The sequence below is a fragment of the Borostomias antarcticus genome, assembly GCF_949987555.1.
Source record: "Borostomias antarcticus genome assembly, chromosome: 1".
NCBI classification, from domain to species: Eukaryota; Metazoa; Chordata; class Actinopteri; order Stomiiformes; family Stomiidae; genus Borostomias; species Borostomias antarcticus.
In genome coordinates, this window is record NC_140234.1 from 52,073,844 (window position 1) to 52,098,048 (window position 24,205).

General features: G+C 44.7%; 1 protein-coding gene across 2 annotated transcripts in view; it reads right to left on the reverse strand.

The window, feature by feature from the left end:
- The window catches only part of ulk2 (unc-51 like autophagy activating kinase 2), a gene marked incomplete at its 5' end in the record, with an annotated part of 41,706 nt that extends 17,790 nt beyond the window's left edge, over positions 1–23,916 (reverse strand). For both annotated transcript variants that reach the window (XM_084440072.1, XM_084440071.1), the window contains 6 exons: positions 307–480; positions 2,904–2,940; positions 5,905–5,937; positions 20,084–20,125; positions 20,296–20,388; positions 23,827–23,916. In XM_084440072.1, the coding sequence (XP_084296198.1) occupies positions 307–480; positions 2,904–2,940; positions 5,905–5,937; positions 20,084–20,125; positions 20,296–20,388; positions 23,827–23,916 (469 nt within the window). The remainder of the gene's footprint in view (positions 1–306; positions 481–2,903; positions 2,941–5,904; positions 5,938–20,083; positions 20,126–20,295; positions 20,389–23,826) is intronic.
- Between the last annotated feature and the right edge of the window lie 289 nt (positions 23,917–24,205).

The following is a 24,205-nucleotide window of genomic DNA, read 5'->3' on the forward strand; positions in this document are numbered from 1 at the left end:
TGTCTGACTGTGGGCAGGGCAGACACACGGAAAACAATGGGACACGCATATGATAAACACACACACACACATGCACACACAAGTACTAGTACGCACAGGCGGACACGCACTAGAACCACCGCTTCTCAATATTAACAATGGAGCGAGGGGGACAGCTCTATACATAGCCACTGTGTCACCACAAAGACATCTGACTTTATCTTTATCCACCTTTTCACTGTGGGATTCTGTGCACACCATAAATCAACATGATGAAGTGGGCCGGGTGCCTTGTCAGTGGCGGGGAGGGGAAGGTAGTTACAGTACCTATCTTGATGCGGATGCCACTGACGCTGGACTTCCTGCGCCCGGCGTAGGAGAGCAGGATGTTCTGGGGCTTCAGGTCACGGTGGATGATTCCCTTGCTGTTGAGGATCCGCATTGCCGCCGCAATCTGCTGCAGGAACACCCTCAGAGTGTCCTCCCTCAGCGTCCCCTTGGCTGGGGAGAGGAGAGAGCAGGAACAACTACGTTACCCAAGATGCATTACACACTGTAAAGGCTTTATGACCACCTACAGTTCCAATGTATGCAAGTCCAAATATACAAACGGTTAATATATTGGACTTGCCAATGTGTTCTTACTTGGGACACATTAGGATTAAAAAAAAGAAAAAAGATGATTGATTAAATATGATTTTTTTTTCCGTTCAGTCAATTTAGGTCTGTAATACCCTGTTTTTTTTGTAGTACATTACATGTAGAAGCAGGAAGGTGTAGCACTGTTTGGAAGCTGATATCTAGCTAGTTCATTAACATCCATTTATTCCAAACTATGCTACCCAGATAACACCCTTAAGAGTAGTCTGGATTCAAGCACCACAAACCATGTGCAGAGGGGCGGAGCCAGCACATTAGCCTATCTTTCAGATCCAGCTGCACACAATTTCATTGAGAGTATAGTCGGGACTAAATGAAAAAGTAATTTAGGTAATAAACGTTGCCGTTTGTGTAATAAAAACCTCTGTGAAGTGAGAGTTAATGTGGAAGAAAATCCAGGCAAATCGCACCATGTGTTCCAGATATGCTACCGACAGCTCGCTAGAGTGCAGGACTCGAAAGGACAGTACTCGAAAAGAGGAGAGACAGGACTTGAAAAGAGGAAATATGCAGTCAGTGACCAATCAGAATCAGCCTCTCCGTACAGCCCACTATCTGCACGGGCCAATCAGCATCCTAATGAAAATCCGAATCTCATTGGTGTCCACGAATATCATAGCTTGTTCCCAGAAGTTCTTGTCGCAGCGAGAGCTTCTGGGTACTCAGATTAGCCTACCCTTGGACTCTAAGTTTAAGTTTAAGACCTTAAGACTCTAAGTTAGAGTAACTGTCATAACATGAGCTGGTTGCACTCAGCTCTGACCTGTCCCTAATGGACAGACTCAGTATCCAATTGCATTGGTTCTAAGATGCACTAACATGCTCTAACACAGAGAGTGCTGTGAGAGATGATCACCGTCTCTCTCTAAATGCTCTGTCTCCACAGCAGCACAGCCCAGGGCGGCGGGAGAATCAGACCAAAATGTTCAAGTCAGCCAAGGCATCTTTTATGCAACCACGACCGATTACAGGCAGGCAGGTAATATTCTATTGATCCCCGAGGGGAAATTACACAGAAAGGCTAGGCTAATTGTTTGAGAGGTGAATGTTGGCAGAAAAACAGAGTGTAATGTTGTTGTGTAATGTTGTTGCAACTGGTCCCCAGTTGTAGTTTGTAATCCAGCGATCCTCACTATACACCATTGTGATCACAATGTGTCTAATGTAGTCTAGATCTCACCAGGCTTATTATGATGATCAGGGATTTGTACTGTAGAACACAACAGTGTCAACATAAACATGGAAAAGCTGTGTAAACAGTGGAATAATATTTTGTTGTGTGATACCATTGCATAATGAGTTGGTTGTGAATGTGTGTGTGTGTGTGTGTGTGTGTGTGTTAGAAAGGCTTTGTTCAGACATGTATGCCCCATGGTGACATAGGAAAGTGCAGCTGCACCAAAGGATACCCTTGATAACAAACCAATCAGAGCACACCATAGGTCCAGAGTCCATAGTGCGTAGCACAGCCTTTCTCAGTACACCGGTCACTACACAACACCAGCTGCACTCGGACATTCAGTGCCCGGCTTAGACTCTTCCATTTCTCAACCTCAAATGAGTAAATAGGCCAGTGTATGGTACACAGCAGGCCACCCTCCCTCTCCCGCTCTTGTTACTCAACAGTTGCCCTCCTAGGCCTGACATAACTGTTTCACAGTATGCAGGACACAGCCATAACTGATAAGCAGATAACTACTACACAAATACGGTCAATGAACACAGGCTGTGGGTTTTTACACTTCTGTCCGTTGAAGAAACACATACAGTAGGCCTGTGCCTAAGCTTAAGTGAACCCAGTGTAACAAGGACAGATATCCATTCAGCAGTAAATGAAAACATTGTAATCGAGGAAGGCTTGTTGCATTCTAGATGGAAAACTCTGTGAAACTGGATTTGAGCAGAGGAGGGACCTTTAGAACAGGTGGTCGGTCAGAGGCACTGGGGTGGTCACAGGCCTGTCTACCCGGCTATGGAGAAGGAGCTCATTGTGTAAGCGCACTGACTAGGGCGCCTACGCACAGAGCTCTCTTATGGCGTAAACATGCTAACACAAAGACACGCACTGGGGTGCGCGCACGCATACACACGCACCACACACACACTCTGCCATGCATACCTCCCCCACTCATATCTGTCCAGCTTATGCTACACTACTTTGTTTTGATGAATAATACTCTCTGTGAGTGTGTGTGATTGTGTGTGGGTGTGTGTGTGTGAGAGAGTGTGTATGTGTGGGGGAGGGGGATTAGTCTGATGCTTACCTTGCAAATAGTCTGCCAGATCGCCACCATTGCAGTACTGTGAGGTGGGGAGGGAAAGACAAACAATCACTTCATCAGGAACAAGAGCAAATTGAGGATTACAAACAACAAGCAGAGGCCAATAGTTTACCACAGGGTTCTTACACCTTTTCCTAAGCAAAATTCAAGCACTTTTCAAGCATTTTCCAGATGCAGTTTCAAGTTTTTCCAGCACCTAACGCTGGAATAATAATAATAATATATTTACTCAAAATGATAATTTCACTTCTTCATCACATTAAATCAAATGCTATAGTGCTATAAATAAAAGACTCTATAGCATCCTATATAGCCTGGCTGGGCCATCTAAAGCAATCACTTCAAACAACCCCCAGACAAAACTTCAATTTCAATAAAGACTTTACTGAAAATGGGCATGGGCAAAATAAGAGAACAGTAGTCTTTGAGGTAGTAAATGAGGTAGTCAATGAGCTCATTGAGCCTTAAAATGTATACAAAACCAAACACTTTGTATTGTGCAGTTGCATATTACATAAATTAACATGCCATAATTGACATACTGTATCACCTCCCTCCCGAAAATCGACCATCATCAGCCTGTGAATTCGCCAGGTCTGACGTTATGTGGGGATGCATAGCCTAGCCTAGCATAGCCTAGTCATCCATTCATTTCCATGTATTTCAAAACAAAATTCAAGTACTTTTCGAACCTTTAAAACGCCACATTGAAATTCAAGCATTTTCAAGGATTTCCAGCACCTGTGTTGGCACCCTGTTACTAGGAAGTGGGACAGAGAGTCTGTGTGTGAGATGCCACAAAGCCCAGATAATTATAGTCTCATAAATACATCTGGATTTGGATGGTGTAAATATGGATGGCTGGTGGTGTTATCTGTACTGACAGCCTATGTTGGTACTCAGTTAACCCCCATGCTGAAGAAATGAACATGAAGACGGACAGCAAGGGAGAAAGATGGAGTGCAATAAAAGAGGGAGAAAAGGAGAGAGAGGGAGTCTGTGTGTGGGTGTGTTTGTGTGGGAGAGGGGGAGACAGACAGACAGACAGGGAAAGACGGGGGCAGAGAGAGAAAGAGAGAGGGAGAGGGAGAGCAGACCTGTGACAGCCTGGGGCTAACGATGCTAGCCTCCACCACCTGTCCTCCAGCTCCCTGTGTCAGTTAAATCCTACTATTATTATAACCTCCTTGGTTAAATCCCCGTTGCTTTCCAGAGCCTCTTCTGACCAAGGCTGGGGAGAGCGGCTCTGCTCTGGCACTGAGCACTAGGACCTGTGAGGAGTTCAACAACCCTCTATGTTGTTGTTTACGCTCCATAGCAGCATAATCAATTATCTATTAGCATTAGCTTCACATGGACATGGATTGATGTGAGTAAGAGGGAGTGGTGTTACACAAAGGACGCCCTGTCTGCAGTCAAATGCAGCTATGCAGCTGAGAACCACATGAACAGGGAGATGGAGATCATGGCCTTGGAACGGTTGTGTGTCTGGTAGGGTTTGTGTCCACGTCCAGGCAGGGACCGTATAAGCCTGCTGCGCTTAACTTTAGGCATTAGCTTAGGAGAGACCCAAGTGCTCAAACCATGCTCTTGACACAATGGTAGTTCACCAAACCAACTCTGAGACTTCTACAACAGCAGCCTCCGCAGTGACATAGCAATAGTCAATCTCACTAAGAAGTTAATTTCATACTCAAACAAATAGTCTGGTTCACTGTGACTAGACTGTCAGTTCTGGCACAGGAACAGCAGCGTGTCTCACAGACCCTTTTCGACATGTTCTCCAGCATGTCAAAATGAGCCCTGGGCAGAAGCTTCTACACAAGATGATCACCTGATCCCTTCTCTAACCTCTGAGTAAGACGAGCCTCTTCCTACTAAGCAGAACAAGAGGAGCCCGCAAACACCTTCAGGATTAGCATGCTGACATCAATGCTATCCCAAGTCTGTCTCTCTGGCATGTATTGGTTTAGTTTGCTGGCAAGGACAACGGTCATCGTTCCACGACTCTGGATGAATTCTTAAACATTCTTAGTGGCATGTCATGCTTGAGGTAGAGATGGCTCTTAACTACAGATTTGGATCAGATTTCCAAAACCATAGTCCAAACCTCAAGCACAAAAGACATCTGACCCTGCATCATTTATTAGGGGAGACGTCTTGCAATTTTCCTTTTTGAATTTTTACAACAATAAGCTACACAAACAAGCACAAGATACCCTCAAGTCAAGGAGACACCCTAGACCTCTACTCTACTACCCTAGAAGCTCCACACACTCTCCCTCTCTCTTTCTCTCTCTCTCTTTCCCTCTATCACACACACACACACACCACACACACCACACACACCACACACACCACACACACACCACACACACACCACCCACACACACACCACACACACACACACACACACATCCCAGGTTGTTGTTCAATCACCAGGTGGTACATGAGAAGGATATCAAGTACTGCATGCTAAATATAAGACAGACAAACAAGGTTTTGTAATGCTTTTGGAGAACAGGGTTCCTTGAAAAGGGAGGGGGGTCTGTGTATTTTTAGTGGGCCACTAGAGGTATGGAGTAGTTTGTTTTCTTCCTGCAAGCAGACTGTACTGTTGAGCAACAGGAAAGAGAGAGTGAGGGAGAGAGAAAGAGGGAGAGAAAGTGAGCGGAAGGGAAGAGAGGTGCGACTTGCCAACTTATGCTCTTGTGAAAATACCATGAGCACATGTGGAGAGGGAGAGAAAGAGAGAGAAAAACAGGGTGGGAGGGAGATACAGCAGGAGAGAGAGAGAGAGAGAGAGAGAGAGAGAGAGAGAGAGAGAGAGAGAGAGGGAGGGAGGGAGGGAGGGAGGGAGATATGAAGACAATTGTAAAAGGGAACAGAACAGAGGCTTGCAAAACAAACTGGAATGCAGAGAAAACAGAAGGATTTCAGAGAAGAGAGGATAAAATTCAGGCTGAAAAAACAGTGAACATACCTCCATGACCAAGAACACAGAGTTGGGCGTTTCCTGGAAGAGAGGAAAGAGAGACAGGACATAGATTAGGTATTTGTCTTGTAGCTAGTGTCAAATCCACTAGACTGGAAGAACAGCTTCATCAAATACAGAGAAACAGCTAAAGAATGATATAGACAGAGCCTGGGGGCTACTTTGAGAGCTTAGCCATTGCAATGTGCTATAAATACAAGGACAACACACATGTGCAAGGTAGCTTTGCCCATACATAGTTATGGATCGTATACAAGCATTTAAGTGTTGAGCGCCTCTTGCAGTGATGCCTCTAACATGGCTGTTTCACTGACTTGGTTCTGAACCTCTGATATTTCACTGGACGGTCTGATCTGAGCATAGACTAGACACAAACACAGTAGCCTCCATCTCACACCGACAAACTGACATGGGGCTCGGCATATCATTAGCACCCCCACAAAAAGCGTGCTACCAAGCCAAAACAGTTGTGTGCAGACACAGCCTAGAATATAGAGAGGACAGCACTGAGGAGGAGCAAATTGGATCTTCTTTCAAGGCCAATTAGGGGTTGTGTGTCTGAGTGTGTGTGTGTGTCTGTGTGCGTGCATGTATGTGTGTGTGTGTGTTTGGGGTATTGAGGTTCATGGAATCTGGGCAACATGACAACTATAAGTGTCACCTTATCAACGCTAAGAAGTCAAGTTGCTGGACCAGGGCCAGGTAATCCAAACACGCCTTGGGGTTAAGGACAAAAATGCACCTCAGGGTGTTTGTCCGCATATGTGTGTGCGTATGCGTGTATTATGTGTGTGCGCGGCGTGTTTGAGTGTGAACATATTTGTGTGTGTGTGTGTGTGTACTGGGCCGGCGTGCGTTTGAGCCTGAGCACATCTGTGTGCATGACATGTGCGTGTGTTTTGAGTGAGCGTGTGTTTTGAGTGAGCGAGTGTGTACGGTGTCAGGTTGAGGACAGTGACCAATCATGCTACGTGCCGTGTGCATCAGGTTCTCCCCATCAACAACATAAACAACTGATCAATCTCATCATTAGGTCGTCCTCAGACGAGCTTGACACCGAAGTCTCCAATCCTCTCAGTTGTCCATACATCCAGCAGAACTCTCCACTCCTGCGTCCCTCCTCAGTACATCCACGTATGTTGGTGTGGGATGTCCTCTTAATCGGTGCCCGTGTGTTGGCTCCCAGAGCACCAGCTTGCTGGCTGGGAGTTCATGATGTCTGTGGCAGTGGCCAGCAAGTTTCATCCTCCTGGATGCCACTTTCTCACTCAGCTTTGGTAGCCCCCCATACAGATGCTTGTTGGTGACATGCTCGTTCTGGTTGACATTTGGTACCACAATCTTTAGGTCTCACATTTCCCTCCAGGCTTTACTTCCCGTTTCTAACTATTCCATGATTGACTCTAGGACGTTACAAGGGAATATCTGACTAAAATTAAACAATGCAGTAAATCCAAGAGGCCACTTATGTCTGGTCACATTTAAAGGCATTTCTGCACAAAATCAATTATTTTCTATGACCAATGGCTGAACTAGGGAGGAGGGGCATTATTGGATTGTGTGTTACACGTCTCTCTGTACAGGAAAGGTCTTCTGCAGGAGCAACCACCCCCGTCAAGACTTAAGAACCACTCATTCCTTCGACCTCAACTCCTTCCCTACACGACCCCTCAAGCTGGCCCTGGGACTGTCTGATTGGCAGATAGGCCTAGCCTCTTCCTTTCCCGTCCAATTGTGCTGACTGTTGGCCGGAGACGGTGGAATGATGGGATCTAGGATTGATGTTGCTCTGTGGTTTGGCTTTAGCCTGTGGGGGATGGGCCTGCTGGGAGCCATTTGCCACTCTGTTAGTGTGTGTGCGTGTGTGTCTATGCACTCGCTGGGCTGGGATTGGCTGAGGAAAATGACATAACGAGACTGTTTTCAGCCTCAGCGATGGAGGAATGAGGATAAGGAGAGGAGGGGGAGAAGAGGAGGGGAGTCGGCGTGGCCGGACTGTAGGGGGGACGGTAACTAATACATCCGTGACATGAACCCCACCCCCACCCCAAGCGAGACAACGTGATTGGGTGGCTTCACTGGCTCACCAACGCAAGGGGAGGGTGGGGTAGGTGGGGGGCGGGAGGCGTTCTTACACACATTGAAAACACTGGCTTCCACCGTCCACTCAGGAGTCACCCTAGCCCGCTCTGTCACAGGCTGTCATTTAGAGGCGCCACTACCAAGAACAGGAAAGAACACTTAAGGTGTTGCCGAGAAAAACGCCAGATATAGCGTTAGAAAAACATTGCAGTCTGTAAATGTTGCAAGTGTTTCGGCTTGGTATATATGGTTGTTGTTCTTGGCCGTGCTCTTGGTTCACTGCTTACTTGGTGGAGAGGCCGCTTGTGGTAGAAGTACACAGGGGAATCCTGAGTGGTTTGTGAGGCTTATTGATGGCAGGTCGGGCGTAGCCTAGCTGTTGCGTAGACCTGGCAGGGTTAGAAAGTGATAGCGTAGGCTTGCAGATCGCAAATGATGAACGCAGTAATCTAATAGTATCAGTGGTTCAGTAGTCTAAGTGTTACAGTTTGAGTGGCTCAGTAGTCTATGTGTTACAGTATGAGTGGTTCAGTAGTCTGTGTTTCAATATGAGTGGTTATGAGTGGTTCAGTAGTCTGTTACATTATCAATGGTTCAGTAGTCTAAGTGTTACAGTATGAGTGTGGTTCAGTAGTCTAAGTGTTTCAGTATGAGTGGTTATGAGTGGTTCAGTAGTCAATATTTTTCAGTATGAGTGGTTCAGTAGTCTATGTGTTTCAGTATGAGTGGTTCAGTAGTCTGTGTATCAGTATGAGTGGTTATGGGTGGTTCAGTAGTCTATTTGTTACAGTATGAGTGGTTCAGTAGTCAATATTTTTCAGTATGAGTGGTTCAGTAGTCTATGTGTTTCAGTATGAGTGGTTCAGTAGTCTGTGTATCAGTATGAGTGGTTATGGGTGTTTCAGTAGTCTATTTGTTACAGTATGAGTGGTTCAGTAGTCTGTGTTTCAGTATGAGTGGTTCAGAAGTCTGTGTATCAGTATGAGTGGTTATGGGTGGTTCAGTAGTCTATTTGTTACAGTATGAGTGGTTCAGTAGTCTGTGTTTCAGTATGAGTGGTTCAGAAGTCTGTGTATCAGTATGAGTGGTTATGGGTGGTTCAGTAGTCTATTTGTTACAGTATGAGTGGTTCAGTAGTCTGTGTTTCAGTATGAGTGGTTCAGAAGTCTATGTGTTTCAGTATGAGTGGTTATGGGTGGTTCAGTAGTAGTGTGTTACAGTATGAGTAGTCAGTCGTTTGTTAGTGGGGGTAGCAACGCTGTTCTCTTCAGTTATCATGCTCATAGGACTACCCACATGTTGGAATGTTTTGTTCTCATACTGAACAATAACAGAATCTATGGACTTTGGACACAGGGAAGTGGAACCCTGCCAAAAGGGTCATTCTAACAGAACACTGGCCTTTCGGCAGAAATAGCCAATTCCGGAACAACAAAAATCAGAAGCCACCAACGTCACACATACGTCTCACAAACACACAGTCATGTTCCGTTTATAAACCATGTCTCCACCCACTTGTTATGCAGACCACCAGTTACTCATCCTGATTTCAGAGTTGGCTGCCAAAGATCTGACACAAACCAACTTTTGACGTTGGTGGAACACACTGGAACAGCGACTCGGCTACTGCATCAGCACTGAGAAACGCTGTTGTCTTGTGCAAGGGAAGAGATCAAAAACAACATCACCTCAGCATGCACACGCACACACACACTCAAGTGAAAATGTTCAGAATGCCAACACTAGACTACTTCCGAAACAAAGGAGTTTCTGTCAATAGAGCTGTGTGGCGTGCGTCACGCGCCAACTTGGTGAGTGCAGGGTTACATAAGTACAGGGGGAGGTAAGGAGTAAGAGACACGGTCTCTTACTCTCACAAACACATTAGACACACGCTGACACTCACAACAACCACCTCACAAACACACACACACACACCGCAGACGGTAATCCAGTCAAGAGGTCACTGGATGTCCCCAAGCGGGAACTGCCTGTCCTGCCAACTCTGTGACCGAGGGAGGTCAAAGGGCACACAGCCAAGAGTGCCGATGAGAAATTAGGCCAACTAGCGAGGAATATCCTGGCTCTGGTCCCAACCTGATCCTTCTGCCAATGGCTAGGAGGCTGAGGCTTTACAGGGTGTAGCATGGAAAAGGCAACGTTGTGCTGGTTGTTTTCACAAGAGTCGGATTTTGAAACGAGATGCCTTGAGGACTCGAAAGTACTGTCAGTGTGTGGTGAAGGCCAATATACTAGGTCTTTGTTTGCTTAAGACTTTTGTTGAGGTGTGATTCTGTTCTAACCTGTTTAATAGGGTGTAAAGAAAAGCCCGATGATGGGATGAAAGCATATCCAGTGGTTTTCTAGGAAAACTAATGTTCCAAGAACAAGCTGAACAACTCCCACCCCTCTGTTCTCCAAGTCAACCCTATTCCCTTTCTTTACCTCTACCTCTCCCTCCCTCCCTTTCTCACACACACAGACACACACACGCAGTCAAGAGGTCCCCTCTCTAGATTAGGACACAGTGTACGATAGGTTTTGTTCTGGAAGATTGGGCCTCACACCCATGTGACTTTTCAACTTCATAAACAAACCTGCCTCCTCCCTCCCCACCCCCCTACTTCCCTCCTTCTCTCTCTCTCTCACCCTCCCTCCCTCCTTCTCTCTCACCCTCCCTCCCTCTCACAGTCTCCCTCGCTCCCCGTTTCCCCTGACTTCATCATTCATCATGTCTCCCATCTGTCAAATTCTCCCTACTCCGGTTCTATCTCTCGTGAATCTGAGTGCCTGCATGTGTGTGTGTGTGTGTGTGTGTGTGTACGCATGTGCCTCAGAGTGCCGTATCCAAGATTAGCGTCACGGATGCCTTCCTGAAGATGAGCCTCCTCAAACACAGGCATTGCGCACACAATATTCTAAAGTCCTTCACGCAGACACAAACACTCATTCTCCCCAACACACACCTGCATACAGACACACACACACACACACACACACACACACAAACACAGACACACACACACACACACACAGACACAGGAAAACATCCCCTGCACACTCACTCACACCCTTCCTCTCTCTCTGCAGTGAGCCTGAAATAGTGGTGCTGAGATGAGCAGAAGCTATGCAGTGTGGGTGGGCAATATCAGCCTGCAGAGAGACAGTGACTCCCTACACCCTGTGATTATAGCCCTCTCTCTCCCTCTCCCTCTCTCTCTCTCTCTCCCTCTCACTGTCTAGGCACGATGTAGCCTAGCGTTTAGCATATGGAAAGAGGCCTGCTATTAAAGAGGTAAGGAGTGGAACACCTTGAATAAGCCCTGTCGCCTCCCCGTACAGCTACCAATACCCCCACGCTCCCCGACAGACTTCATGGTTCTGTAAGGCAGTCACATGAAATAGTGGATAATAATGGAGCTGCGTTTACATAAAAGAGCCAGGTGAGTTTGTCGATAAGCCAGCCAAGAGAGATTCGGTATTGGTACATGTGAAGTAGGCTAGTACTGTGGAAAGGTTACATACTGTAAAAGTGTCTTCAAAAGTTAAAAGAAAAAAATTGTTCTCATTACTACTGAGCGAATACATTTTTTCGGTATTTGGTATTCAAATATGTGTATTTGACGCAAAACAGATTGAATCCCTCTTAGTGTTGAGCGCAGGGCTCGTTCACTCAGAGTCGTGGTTCACTGCGTTTCACCATGTCACCTCTTGTGAGTGAAGAGCGACAGAAGGGCTTAATGCATAATGCAGAGGTGTGACTACCGCTCTCCCACCTCTATTGTCAGCCTCTATCACCTAGACAAAAGCCCGAGAGTCCAGACACTCAGGCCTGGATTACATTACTGCGTTTTTTGGCGTTTCCCCCGAAAAAGACCTACATTTGAGCCTAGCAATTACACTACTGTGGCCAAAACGAATCTCAAACCTGGAGGCGGATCGATACGGCTGGAGCTACGTTTTGGTGCTCGGGATCCGGAACGTTCTAGTGTAGATCCGGAGAGTTTTGATAAAAAAGACTATAGGAATAGGCCTACACTTTAATGCTGTGTACACTTCACATTATAAAAATCAAACAGGTGATTTACGAGTTTGAGCTATAGAGTATCTTATTGGATACTATAGTTAATATCAATTTTGAAATACAAATAACGCCATAAGCATAGGATGAACTTGAAATGTATTCAATGTTTACAGGTTCCCAAAAAAAGTAGACACTTCAAATCATAACCCAAACAAGAGTAGAAACTTCAAAAATAATAACATTCAAATAACAATATTCTCTTGTTCAAAGGAAAAAAGATTTATATTCAAAAAGTAAAAAAAAATTTACAAGGTAAAATATTATTTACATATGCCGCTGCACTAGGTTCCCCAGCTCAGTGTGTGTTCCCGACCAAATAGCTCCTTCATCACACCCGTCTGAATTCCCGAGCTCTCCTGCCCTTTTCTTCTTGAATAATATTCTCTATTCAATAATCTAATTCAGTCCAAATATTCAAATTAAGCAATAAGACACGAGAGGGAGTGCTTTACTGTGGTTTATTGGCACAGCTGTGGTGCGGCCGCAGGCACGATGCGAAGTGGACTGCCGTAGGCACCACACCTGGGCCAATAAACCACAGTAAAGCACGACCTCGAGTGTCTTATTGCTTTTATACAACAGCACTGTACTGTCGTTAATTTTATTTTGGAAAAAGATAGGTTTATAGTGTTCAGTCTTGCTTAATGGTGCGTTTGTTTATGGTCGGACGTGGCAAGTCGCAAGTGGCAAAATACCTACCTCCGACCTGTGTGCATTCGAGCTATAGCGAATGATATGATAATGATATATGATATTGACATCAGCCGGCAAGTGGGGGCTGAGAAACATATCCGAATTTGCGACGAGGAAGTGCGAGGTTATGCGGCGTTTTATTTAATCATTCCTAGTAGCAAGTCGCAATTTGCCACCTCCCAGTTATAAACAAACGCACCATAAATATGTTGTTTCAGACCTCCGCGATACGACAGCTAGTTCCGACTTTGATTACGATTGCTAGGCAACACGAGTACGCTACGAGCGACAGGGAGTAGGAATACATTTGGTGATTAACCCAGTGCCATTATAGGGTTTTCAAGCCCTGCTTGGAATGCGTCTTAGCCAATCACAATGCGCGGTCGGAACTAGCTGTTGTATAATAGCCTATATAGTCCTTATTAAGTCCTTCATCCATTCCCTTACATTATAGCTCCTATGACAAAACTTGAATATGACAAGACTTATTGAACGGGTTTATGTCAGCAATCCTGATGCAAGAGTTTGTGCAAATATTAGGGTGTGTGAATGTTTTTACATATACGCCAACTGTATGCTCATATCCTGCATGTTGTCATTCTGTAGATATGAATAGGCTTACTATGTTAACCTCACAGCAGATATGGGCCAACATGAGTTTGGATATCTTATCTACAAAGATGTCTGTTTTTGCAAAAGAACCCCTCAAATAGGTCATCAAATAGGATGTCGTCCATTTAATCGGGAATAATAGTCTGAAATCAGATAATTGAACAAGGAATTGGTGTGTGACTGATCAAAAATCAAACTAGGAATTGGATATGGAGTTTGGATTACTGGAAAAAATGATAAGAGGAACTTTAGGAAGCTCGGTGGTGAACCGAGAACGGCAAGCCTATGCCTATGGAACGCTGCGCTCGAGGACGAAGTTGGGTGAATTGATGGACTTAGATTGTGCTCTAAAAACAAGAAAAACTATGACAAAAAATGCAGCAACACGAAGTAGATGAGATGGTGGTTGGGAAGCAAAGGGAACTGTTTAAATGAATTCCAATATACTTGGCTGAGTTCATGGTTTACAGACATTCATCTCTTACAACATAGTCTCTCTCCAGACTCAAATATTATGCTGAATTGCTACGCTCGGCATGCTACATAATAGAGTCTGTGCCACTTCGCTGTTCAAGCTGGTATTCTGAGGGCGTATCGACGGTTCAAAATTGAAAGTGTGACAGGTCGTAGCAGGAAATGAGAGACGCTAGCCCAGGTTAGATGGGCGGGGCATATCTATGGGTGGGAACGCCTGATCGCGAAAGTCGTTACTGATTGGTTTCGCAGGGATTCCTGCGAAACCAATGAATTGTCAGGATTTGAGCACCAGATTTTTGCTTGAAGTGTACCAGACCCATACAGAGATCTGCAGCATGCAGTAATGTAGTTAGCGTAGCTCAAGTAGTGTATCCGCGAAATAACTCTCATGGGTCTGGCGTTGAGAATACTTACAAAATAAATAGAAATAGATTGGGTAAAACGATTCGCGATTACATGCGAGAACTGCATGTGAAGATCTGTTCAAATCTTCCCTTTAAAGAGCCTATCAAACAGGTGATTTACGAGTTTGAGATATAGCAATCAATGGTGTATTTTTCATATTATATTGATTGATTTTTTTAAATTTATTTATTTAATAAATAAATACATTTACAAAAATCAATCAATCAATCAATACAATATAATATGAAAAATACACCATTGATTGCTATATCTCAAACTCGTAAATCACCTGTTTGATAGGCTCTTTAAAGGAAAGATTTGAACAGATCTTCACATGCAGTTCTCGCATGTAATCGCGAATCGTTTTACCCGTTCGAAAACGTAGCCATGGACATCCACGCTAGTGTAATCCAGCCCTCAGTGCTTGCTCAGTGGCTACATACACACCAAGCTCACCACACTGTGGCTTTAAAATACACTATGTTATTAGCACAGACACAGCAGTGTGAGGCCCAGAGTTCCAGCGCAGGACTAGCAATAGTGTGGGCTGTGAGTGTGTGAGTGTGTGTGTGTTTCTGCATGCATGCATGTACATGAGAGGGAGAAAATGCTGTGAGTGATGAATGGCACATCCAGATAAAGGCCATGTGTGCACAGTGCATTTGGTGTGTGTGTGTGTGTGTGTATGCAGTGCATGAATGATTTATCACACATTGCATATGCTGTGTGTGTGTGTGTGTGTGTGTGTGAGAGAGAGAGAGAGAGAGAGAGAGAGAGAAAGAGAGAGAGAGAGAGAGAGTGTGTAGAGACCAGCTATAGGCCTAGCCAACAGTAACTCACACCAAAAACATCCCTCTACCAACCACTAATGACCATTGACGGTAAACTCTGCCCAACACTAATGGGCCTCTGAAGATACTGGCATCAATAACCAGCCATACACCTACAGCTGGCTGCACACAGGGAGAAAAATGTCACAATTATTAACCATGTCATAGTGTTTCTGTTTACCAGGTTATTGCAAGTGAAACTGCTTTCTGGATCCAACACTCATATTGGGTTTCATGGGTTTTCCATATCTTTACATATATAATATGTAATATACATAATATATTCCAAAGGACTTCCACACATTTTGCCAATGCAAATTTCTGAGATTACTCTGATGAAGGTGTCTGTGGCCATGAGCTTAACAACTACATGTGAGATACTTTCATTGACAAAGTGTGCAGAAGAGAGAGAGTTTTATAACCTCACAGACTATCTGTGGAATAGTTGAGGAAGAAAGGAGAATGTGAGTATGTAAAAGGTCAGTGACCTGAACTCCAAAAGGAACATAAGACTCAGAAGCCATTGCAAAAAGAAAGCTTGATGGTGCCAGGACAGGGATGGAGACCAAAGTCTTGCCAAATGGCTGGGAAATTGTCATTGTCTCATCTCTCTTATCTGCTCTGCTCTTATCTGTCTCCTGTCTTTCTTTCCCTTACATCCCCCTTTTAGTCATCCCATGATCGTATGGGATAAGTACAGTAGATGAGGATGATACTGATAAGGCTGCTAGACAATGGATAGTATAGTAAATTGCCAGTTTGGGAACCTTTAAATGTCTAGCTGAGTACCTAGGACTGGAACGACTGATTAGCACTGATAGGATACTGTAAGACAAGCGATTACAAGACTTCCAATGTAAGGGGTCCGTACTTGTTACACATGGCAAATAAACGTTCTATTCTATTCCATTTTACTCTCTGTCCACACTTCCCTCTCTTTCTCATCATTTACATTAGTCGTTTAGCAGACGCTTTTATCCAAATCGACTTACAATAACAAGTGCATCTCCTTTCTAAACAAGTTACTAAGAGCATAATTTAGTGCTAAAGCCAAAGAGAGAAGCAAAAGTATCCTCTTTCTCATCCTCTCTCTCCCTCTCATCCTCTTTCTCATCCCCTCTCCCTCTCATCCTCTCTCTTTCTCATCCTCTCTCTTTCTCATCCTCTCTCTCTCATCCTCTCTCTTTCGTATCCTCTCTCTTTTTCCTCATCCTCTCTCTTTCTCATCCTCTCTCTTTTTCATCCTCTCTCTTGTGTCTGTCATACAGCTCACCCCATGTCAACCTAGCTACTGTAGCTTTGAATACAACCAAGTTATCTCTGTCCTTCTGGAGAGGGCAGAGCATCTCATTGGTCCTGCCAGGACCCCTCTGTAATGTTCAGCCTTGTGGGTTGGTCCTGCAGAACCCCTCTGTAACGCTCAGCTAACGCTCAGTGGGTTGGACAAGCCGGGTATATTTATAGCTCTCTGGGTGAGCTGCATGACACACGGGCACATGGTGTCTGCCATGCAGAACAGCCGATGACGCTGGGCAGACACACGAGAGGGGATGAGAAAGAGAGAGAATGAAAAGGAGAGAGGATGAGAAAGAAAGAGAATGAGAGAGAAAGAGGGTGAGAAAGAGAGGTGGAGACAGAGAAAAAGTGTGAAATAAGTGAAAAGGAGAGAGGAGGCAGACGCAGATAGAGAGAGAGAAAGAGAGAGAAAAAGAGCATACTGACAGCTACCCACTCTCCTCCGTAAGTGACAGGCCACAACACACCATGCGCTGCCAGACAACCAGACAAAGAGGGAATAAACAACAACACCAAGACCAAGTCTGTTTATAATAAACCACCACACCAAACCAAGTCTGTTTATAATAAACCACCACACCAAACCAAGTCTGTTTATAATAAACCACCAAACCAAACCAAGTCTGTTTCTAATAAACCACCACACCAAACCAAACCAAGTCTGTTTCTAATAAACCACCACCCAAACCAAACCAAGTCTGTTTCTAATAAACCACCACCCAAACCAGACCAAGTCTGTTTCTAATAAGCCACTACACCAAACCAAACCAAACCAAGTCTGTTTCTAATAAACCACTACACCAAACCAAGTCTGTTTCTAATAAATCACCACATCAAACCAGACCAAGTCTGTTTCTAATAAACCACCACATCAAACCAGACCAAGTCTGTTTCTAATAAACCACCACCCAAACCAGACCAAGTCTGTTTCTAATAAACCACCACCCAAACCAGACCAAGTCTGTTTCTAATAAACCACCACACCAAACCAAACCAAGTCTGTTTCTAATAAACCACTACACCAAACCAAACCAAGTCTGTTTCTAATAAACCACTACACCAAACCAAGTCTGTTTCTAATAAATCACCACACCAAACCAAACCAAGTCTGTTTCTAATAAACCACCACCCAAACCAGACCAAGTCTGTTTCTAATAAACCACCACCCAAACCAGACCAAGTCTGTTTCTAAAAAACCACCACCCAAACCAGACCAAGTCTGTTTCTAGGGATCGCGAAGAAAGGGAGGGAGAGAAAGAGGTTTCAAATTTACAGAGAAAAAGAAGACCTCTGACTGGCCAACGAAAACGGCGAGTCAGAAAAGAATTGGTTAGAAAGTGAGAGGAACATACATGAGAGAAGAGTGAAACCCTTGAGAGAGAGAGAGAGAGAGAGAGAGAGAGGGAGGGAGAGAGAAAAAGAGAGAGAGCACTGAGAGGACTAACACCCATCACAGAAAAAACACTGCACCACTAATCTCTGTGTCTGTCTGGTTTTAAATCTCAGGCCATTGCCTCTACCTCTCTCTCTCTTTCTCCATGTTGCTTGAACCCTGTCAGACGGGGCCTCTAAGCCTCCTTGCACCTCAGTGCCAAACGCGACAGCTGCGGCAGGGTGAGTGGGCCCAACACAAAGACGCTGGGGGCACTGGAGAGGGAGAGAGACCCAATGGGACACAAAGACTTCATGTCTTCTTCAGCCGTGCAGTTTCCACAGAGCTTGTTGGTGGCATTAAGATTCCTGCCAGGATTAAGATTTCCACCAGTCAGGAATGGTGATAGGATGATTTTGGGTGTGACAAAGCTCTCAGGAATATTAGCGATGGATGTTTCAGCCACATCTGTCTGCGCCAGGCAGATGCTGCCCTTAATCACAGGTCTAGGGGTCAAAAGAACTTCCTAGCAGGTCTAACGATATCTTTAGGGGGATGAAGAGGACGATCCTGACAGAGTACTTAGCCTTTTCATTCATACTGTAGTAATGATCAGCATTACACTGATAAGACTCAGAGATACCTTCTGATTCTGTAAATGCACATTACATCAGTGGCGTGAATGGAGGGATGGAGGGAGGGGTTGGATGGTTGAAGAGAGGGTGGAGTGCCGGACGGAGAGAGCAGCAGGGTCCTGGTGGGAGGCTTGCGTAAACACAGGAAGTCCTCATCCATGTGGTGGGCAGTGCTTGGATCATCAGTTCAAAAGCGGTCTCTTTCTCTCTCTAATCCCCTCCCAGTCTCGCTCTACCTCTCTCCCGGTAGGGCGGGTACCCTACTGTATGGGCTTTTTATAGTGGGTGAGCAACTCATAGCACTGCATGGGAACAATGGAGAGAACAAAGAGCCCCACGCCCACAGAGAGGGGAGCCGGGCTGAGCTGGCTGGCTCTTGAACCCCAGAGAGTGTCAATGACGTCCTAGTCAGGTCTTTGATATGAGGCAGTGACATGTGATGTCCATTGAGAGCTCCTGATCTAGTGGCCAAATCATCCACAAGGAGCCCAAACTACATGAGCCTATCCTGGACCAGTCTTTACTGGATTGGCTAAGGCTATAGCTATTTGATGGTCACGATAAAGGGCGGCATCTCAACAGTGTTTGTGACATCGGTCAGACCCTTCAGTGTCAGTCAGAAAACAGTAGTAGGTGCAGGTGTCAGTGAAAGCAACCTGGAATTTACTTTCATCTCACAAGTTCTTCCAGATCAACTGAGATGTTGAAAAGGACACAGGCAAATTGAGTCACTAAAGGACATTGAGAGATTGTATTAAAAGGTCTGAGAGAGATGGCCATCTTGAAACAGCAGACCCCGAATCTGAGTGTTTTAATGATGATGACGATGATGATGGATCATTGACTGAGTAATGCATGTCGGTGTTGGCAGCTGGCCAGCCATGTGCTGCCATGTGAGCAGTGTGTTACAGTATATGTAATGTAATGTACTGGGAAGTGCACAGTCTTCTCCAAAACACTACGTTAATGGTTTACACACACAGCTCCCAGGACATCTGGAGCTCGCTGTGAGTAGACGGGACAATGGTTGGTTTCCTTTCACAAACTAGGTTAAAGTACACTGGTGAAGACCTATAGTGGGTCTGGCTAACAAACACACATCTGCCACATTTAGATGTGTGTATTACAGTGTTACTGTATACCAGGTTGTTTGTGCAAGCCTCTTAAGAGAACTAGCTGACTAGGAGAGACGCTCTACTATTACAATGGCACAAACAGTTCACTTGTAGCCATTTCATCCACAGTCAGTCATCTGAAACAAATAAAACAATAATAAACCCATTCATTTACAGCGCTCCCCTGGAAAACCCCTGCGCTACACTTGCTGAGCCAGACCCAGTCAGTCAGTGACTGGAGGGTGGAATCTCACAAAGCATGCTGTCCCTGTGCTTGGCTTTAAGCTTGGAGAATCCCAAGCCCAGAATTGATCCTCTAGACCTGCTCTGACGATTTGGAGATCCTGTTTCCACACACACACACACACACACAAAACAGACCAGTTTTTCCAAGTGATGCTCCCTTAATACCAGTGCAATCAACATGGCTGTAACATTTCTGCCTTTCTGGCACTAGATTAAGCACATATTGTCAAGCTAGAACGTACTGGAGTGGATTCACTAAAGTCTGTCTGTCAATACACTTAATCTACCATCTATTTCAATGAAAAGAGAAATGAACTTACCTGGACATCATAAAGCGCCACAATATTTTCATGTTGAAGTTCCTAGGGAAAAGGAGAAAGCATTACAAGTGGCATTAACTACATTGACATTATGCATTTTATTGACTTTTATGCAAGGCCCTGGAATAATGTCAAGCGAGGTCAATGTCAAATCAGTCCTTAAATATGTTTCGTAGATAAGAAAGAAGCAATTAAGGGATGTAGCTACTCACTTTCAGGATTTTGATTTCCTTGCCAAGCAGGATCTGGGACTTTGAGAGGTTCTTCTTGTTAATGCTCTTGATGGCGACCTCCCAGTCTGTCTTCTGCCAAGGGGGGAGGGAGGAGGAAGAAAAGGAAGGGACACTTAGATAAATCTCTTCCATCGATCACACTAATGCCAGGGACAGCATATGTGTCTGTGTGTGGGCATAAAGCTAAGGCCATAGTTGTCTCACCGTGCCAGAGCTGGGTTGGAAGGAAGTCTTAAGACATTTCAAACACAGGTCATTTGGGTTACAAATCAGACAGGCCTAGCCTGCACGCCACACTGAATGACAATGACAAAACACACAAATGTCAAATAGAATGCAGCATGTCATGTGCGGTACTGTAGCCCACTAACACTAAAAGCATGAGACCTTTATACCCCCAGCTAAGAGAAAGGATTTCATAGCTTTCTTTCCACAAGCCCTCCTGTTGTGTCCCCGGCTAACATGAGCGGAGAGTCTTTCCATGCATCAGTGAGTGATCCCAACGATGGTTATGTAGGCCTTATACATAGTGTCAGATTTTATACGAATAAAAAAAGGGATGTTTTCCAAATGAATCTAGTTTAATAGGAGATGTTCCTGTTCATGCAGCTGCACTGCTACTTCACTACACGGCTGGCCTGGCACACAAAGCAGCACGCCAGCTATAGTGTGTGTCTGTGTGTGTGTATGGGCCTGGTAATATCCATCCCTGAGTCAGTGACAGCATGTTCAGCCAAGCATGAAGAGGGGCAGTGCAGTAAATCTCAATACGCATATAAAAGAGCAACCAGTTGGCCAATCGTGCAATGATGATGAGAAGATAGGGGGCGGGTATTGTTTGCAACCAACCAAATCCAAGCTAATGACCAGGTGATGTGCCAGTGACACATAATGACACTCCTACTGTAAGTAATGCCGAGTAAGCACTCCTCCCTAGGTTTAAGAGGGGATGTAGAAGGAGGACACAACGCTGCTTCTTCTAAATAACAGATGATCTCCTGGTGATTCACAAATCCTCCTGTGATGACTAAAGGTGATAAGTAACATTTTTATAATGTAGACTAATCATAAAAAAAAAATAATAATAATAATAATAATGCTTGTGCGCCAATAGTATTACAACTCCTGATCGCTCCTGGCACAGAGTTACCATGTAGTACCAATGCTGTAATACTACTGGCTCACAAGCTTTGCTAGAGGTGGTAACCAAACCTCAGACAGAACATTCATTTCGGACCCGTCATAATCAATAACTGTTTGGGGGGGAAAGTAAAATACTTTTATTCTGCACCTTTCTAAAAGCTCTGTGGGTATTTTATTTTTTAAATGATTAGCCTAGTCTACATAAAAATATTGTCTGTATTATCTCTAAGGATGTGAAGCAGCCGCAGAGATTTGACAATCAACATCGACAATACAAAGAAAAGTTGTTACAGACCTGCAATAAGATGATCCATTCAGTACAAAAAACCTGATGACATCTTCAAGAGATTCACTTTATAACCTTATTTGAGTCCCAGCCAAATCTAGGGTATTCTGAATAACATACATTTTATTCTACATTATTTACAAGTAGCCTATAGGGTCAACGAAGGTACAATGAGTACTCTGCTCTTCAAAGTAGGGCCTAGTTTTGCACCTTTAATGAGGTAACGGTATCTGTGACGACTAGTGACTAAGAGAGTCCCCTGCTTAGAGGATGAGGCAATCCATCATCACCCCCTATCACTGTCCTGCATCCCTTAGGTGGAGAGAATCCTATTAATAGATGGCGTGCAGATGCAAGGGATATAAATATGGCCATCACATGCCAGGTCCATTTTAACAGGCTCAGGCATGTCACTGGTGACTGGACATACGGTACTACACCGTAACAAAAGGTACGCTACATTTTGACTGCAAATGAGGAAGACTAAGCATATTTTGTTAACCTGACTGAACATTTTCCATTGCTATTTATTCTTTAAAGATATGATAACCTCCATGGTTTATTTAATCTGTAGATTGTAAACACATCTGAAATCAGAGAGCACAGACCTCCGCCCCTGAATGCATTTCGTGGCTCTGTGCATGCCAAAATTGAATGGGTTCTAAATTGGCCCATTGGCCCATGGATCCAGCGAGTTTCATGAAAAGCAGTCTGGAAGTAGTTTTGTGTAATCATAGTCCAAAAAATGAATGGAGGTGAATGGCCAGTCCAGCTGTGTTTGGGCGGCCCATAGACCCGACCTGTGATTCGGATCCGCTCCAAAATTTAATGGATTTTAAGTTGTCCCCATACTCCCACCTCTCCACCAAGTTTCATGAAAATCCGTCAGGTAGTTTTTGCATAATCCTGGTTCAAAAAATGAATGGAGGTCAATGGCCGGCCCGTGGACCTGACCCGTGCTTTTGGATCTGCTCCAAAATTGAATGGGTTCTAAGTTGGACTATGCTACACTCTCCACCGAGTTTCATGAAAATCGGTCCAGTAGTATTTCTGTAATCCTGCTAACAGACAAACTCACAAACGAACCAACGGCACCAAAAACATTACCTAAGGTAAAGACGAATCAAGAATGAAAAGGTTATGTTACACTGACAGCACACAGCTGCCATAGCTGATGTTATTGCTTCAAAACCCTCCATCAACATCTGATGTAACTGACCAAAATCACACTCCAATTCATAATAACAACCCATGCTGGCATCTCAAGGTGGCCACACCTTCACTGTGGATGGGGTTGGCGCTCCTGCTTGCTGACTTTCATTGATGTATTTAATTCACTACACTTACAGTCAGTGGCTATGGGGGGCGATAATGACCTCATCTCCTCCTGCATCACACAATGTGGAGCAGACATAATGTACCCCCCCCCCCACACACACACCCACACAGTGTCCTTGTAGCTGAGCCTTGGTAGACCGGCCCAATTCACACTTCTCCATGAGCATTTCGCTGTGTATGAATCGCCATATCAAAGCCATCACCGTCATGTCAGCCAATGCCTTCTCTCCAAAGATAAGAGGGTCAAATACAATGTTGGTTGATCAGATGAGGATATTCTACATTATGACATATGAAAAGGTCATTGACACAAGCGCTGAAAATGAAACGTTTATTGCTAAAATGTTTCTCCTCTACCCTCTATATGGTAGAGGAAAAGCAAGCAGACTCGACCTCTCCACCTTGGTACGTCAGCGAGATATTCACCGCTGTTTGAGTCATCCCTTTCATGAATGAACGACTCGCTTCTTCAGAGCATAAACATATAACACCACATCATTCGGAGTAGGCTGATGAAACATGAAAAGCAGTAAAAATCCAATACAGAAATTAAGGTGCCATTAATAGTATCATATCGCATCTGAATTGCAGATCACACCATGTTTTCTATAGCGATACTGTATGACACTGCAGCAATGGCAATTGTCATGACCCAATTTGTCGTAACCTCATTGTGAAACAGATCCTCGTTAGGTAGGGGAGGGGGCGAGAGATGCGGACCTTTAAACGATCCAGCTATTTACCTTTCTGTGCCTTCCTCTGAAGACCACAGCGAACGCTCCGTGTCCCACCAGGTCTTTTCTGCTGTACTCGAAGTCTCCCACCGTCTCCATGATCAATAAGGAGACAATTTATTTTCTTTCTTTTTTAAGGGTTTTTTCCAGGGATGCGCGTCGACGAACGATGCTCTTTAGAATCCCGGTGCAAGCATCCACCTGAAAACGTTGCTTGTTTTGGTGTCAAAAAGCAAAAGTAGTTCTTGTGATATTCACACAAGAGTCGGTACCATACTGACAGACAGTCATCCTAGCGTTCCAATTCACCCGCTCTGATACGACTTGGCTGCTGCTTGAGTAATATTATAAGTACAAGCCAGGATGATGCAACGGATCACGTTCAAGT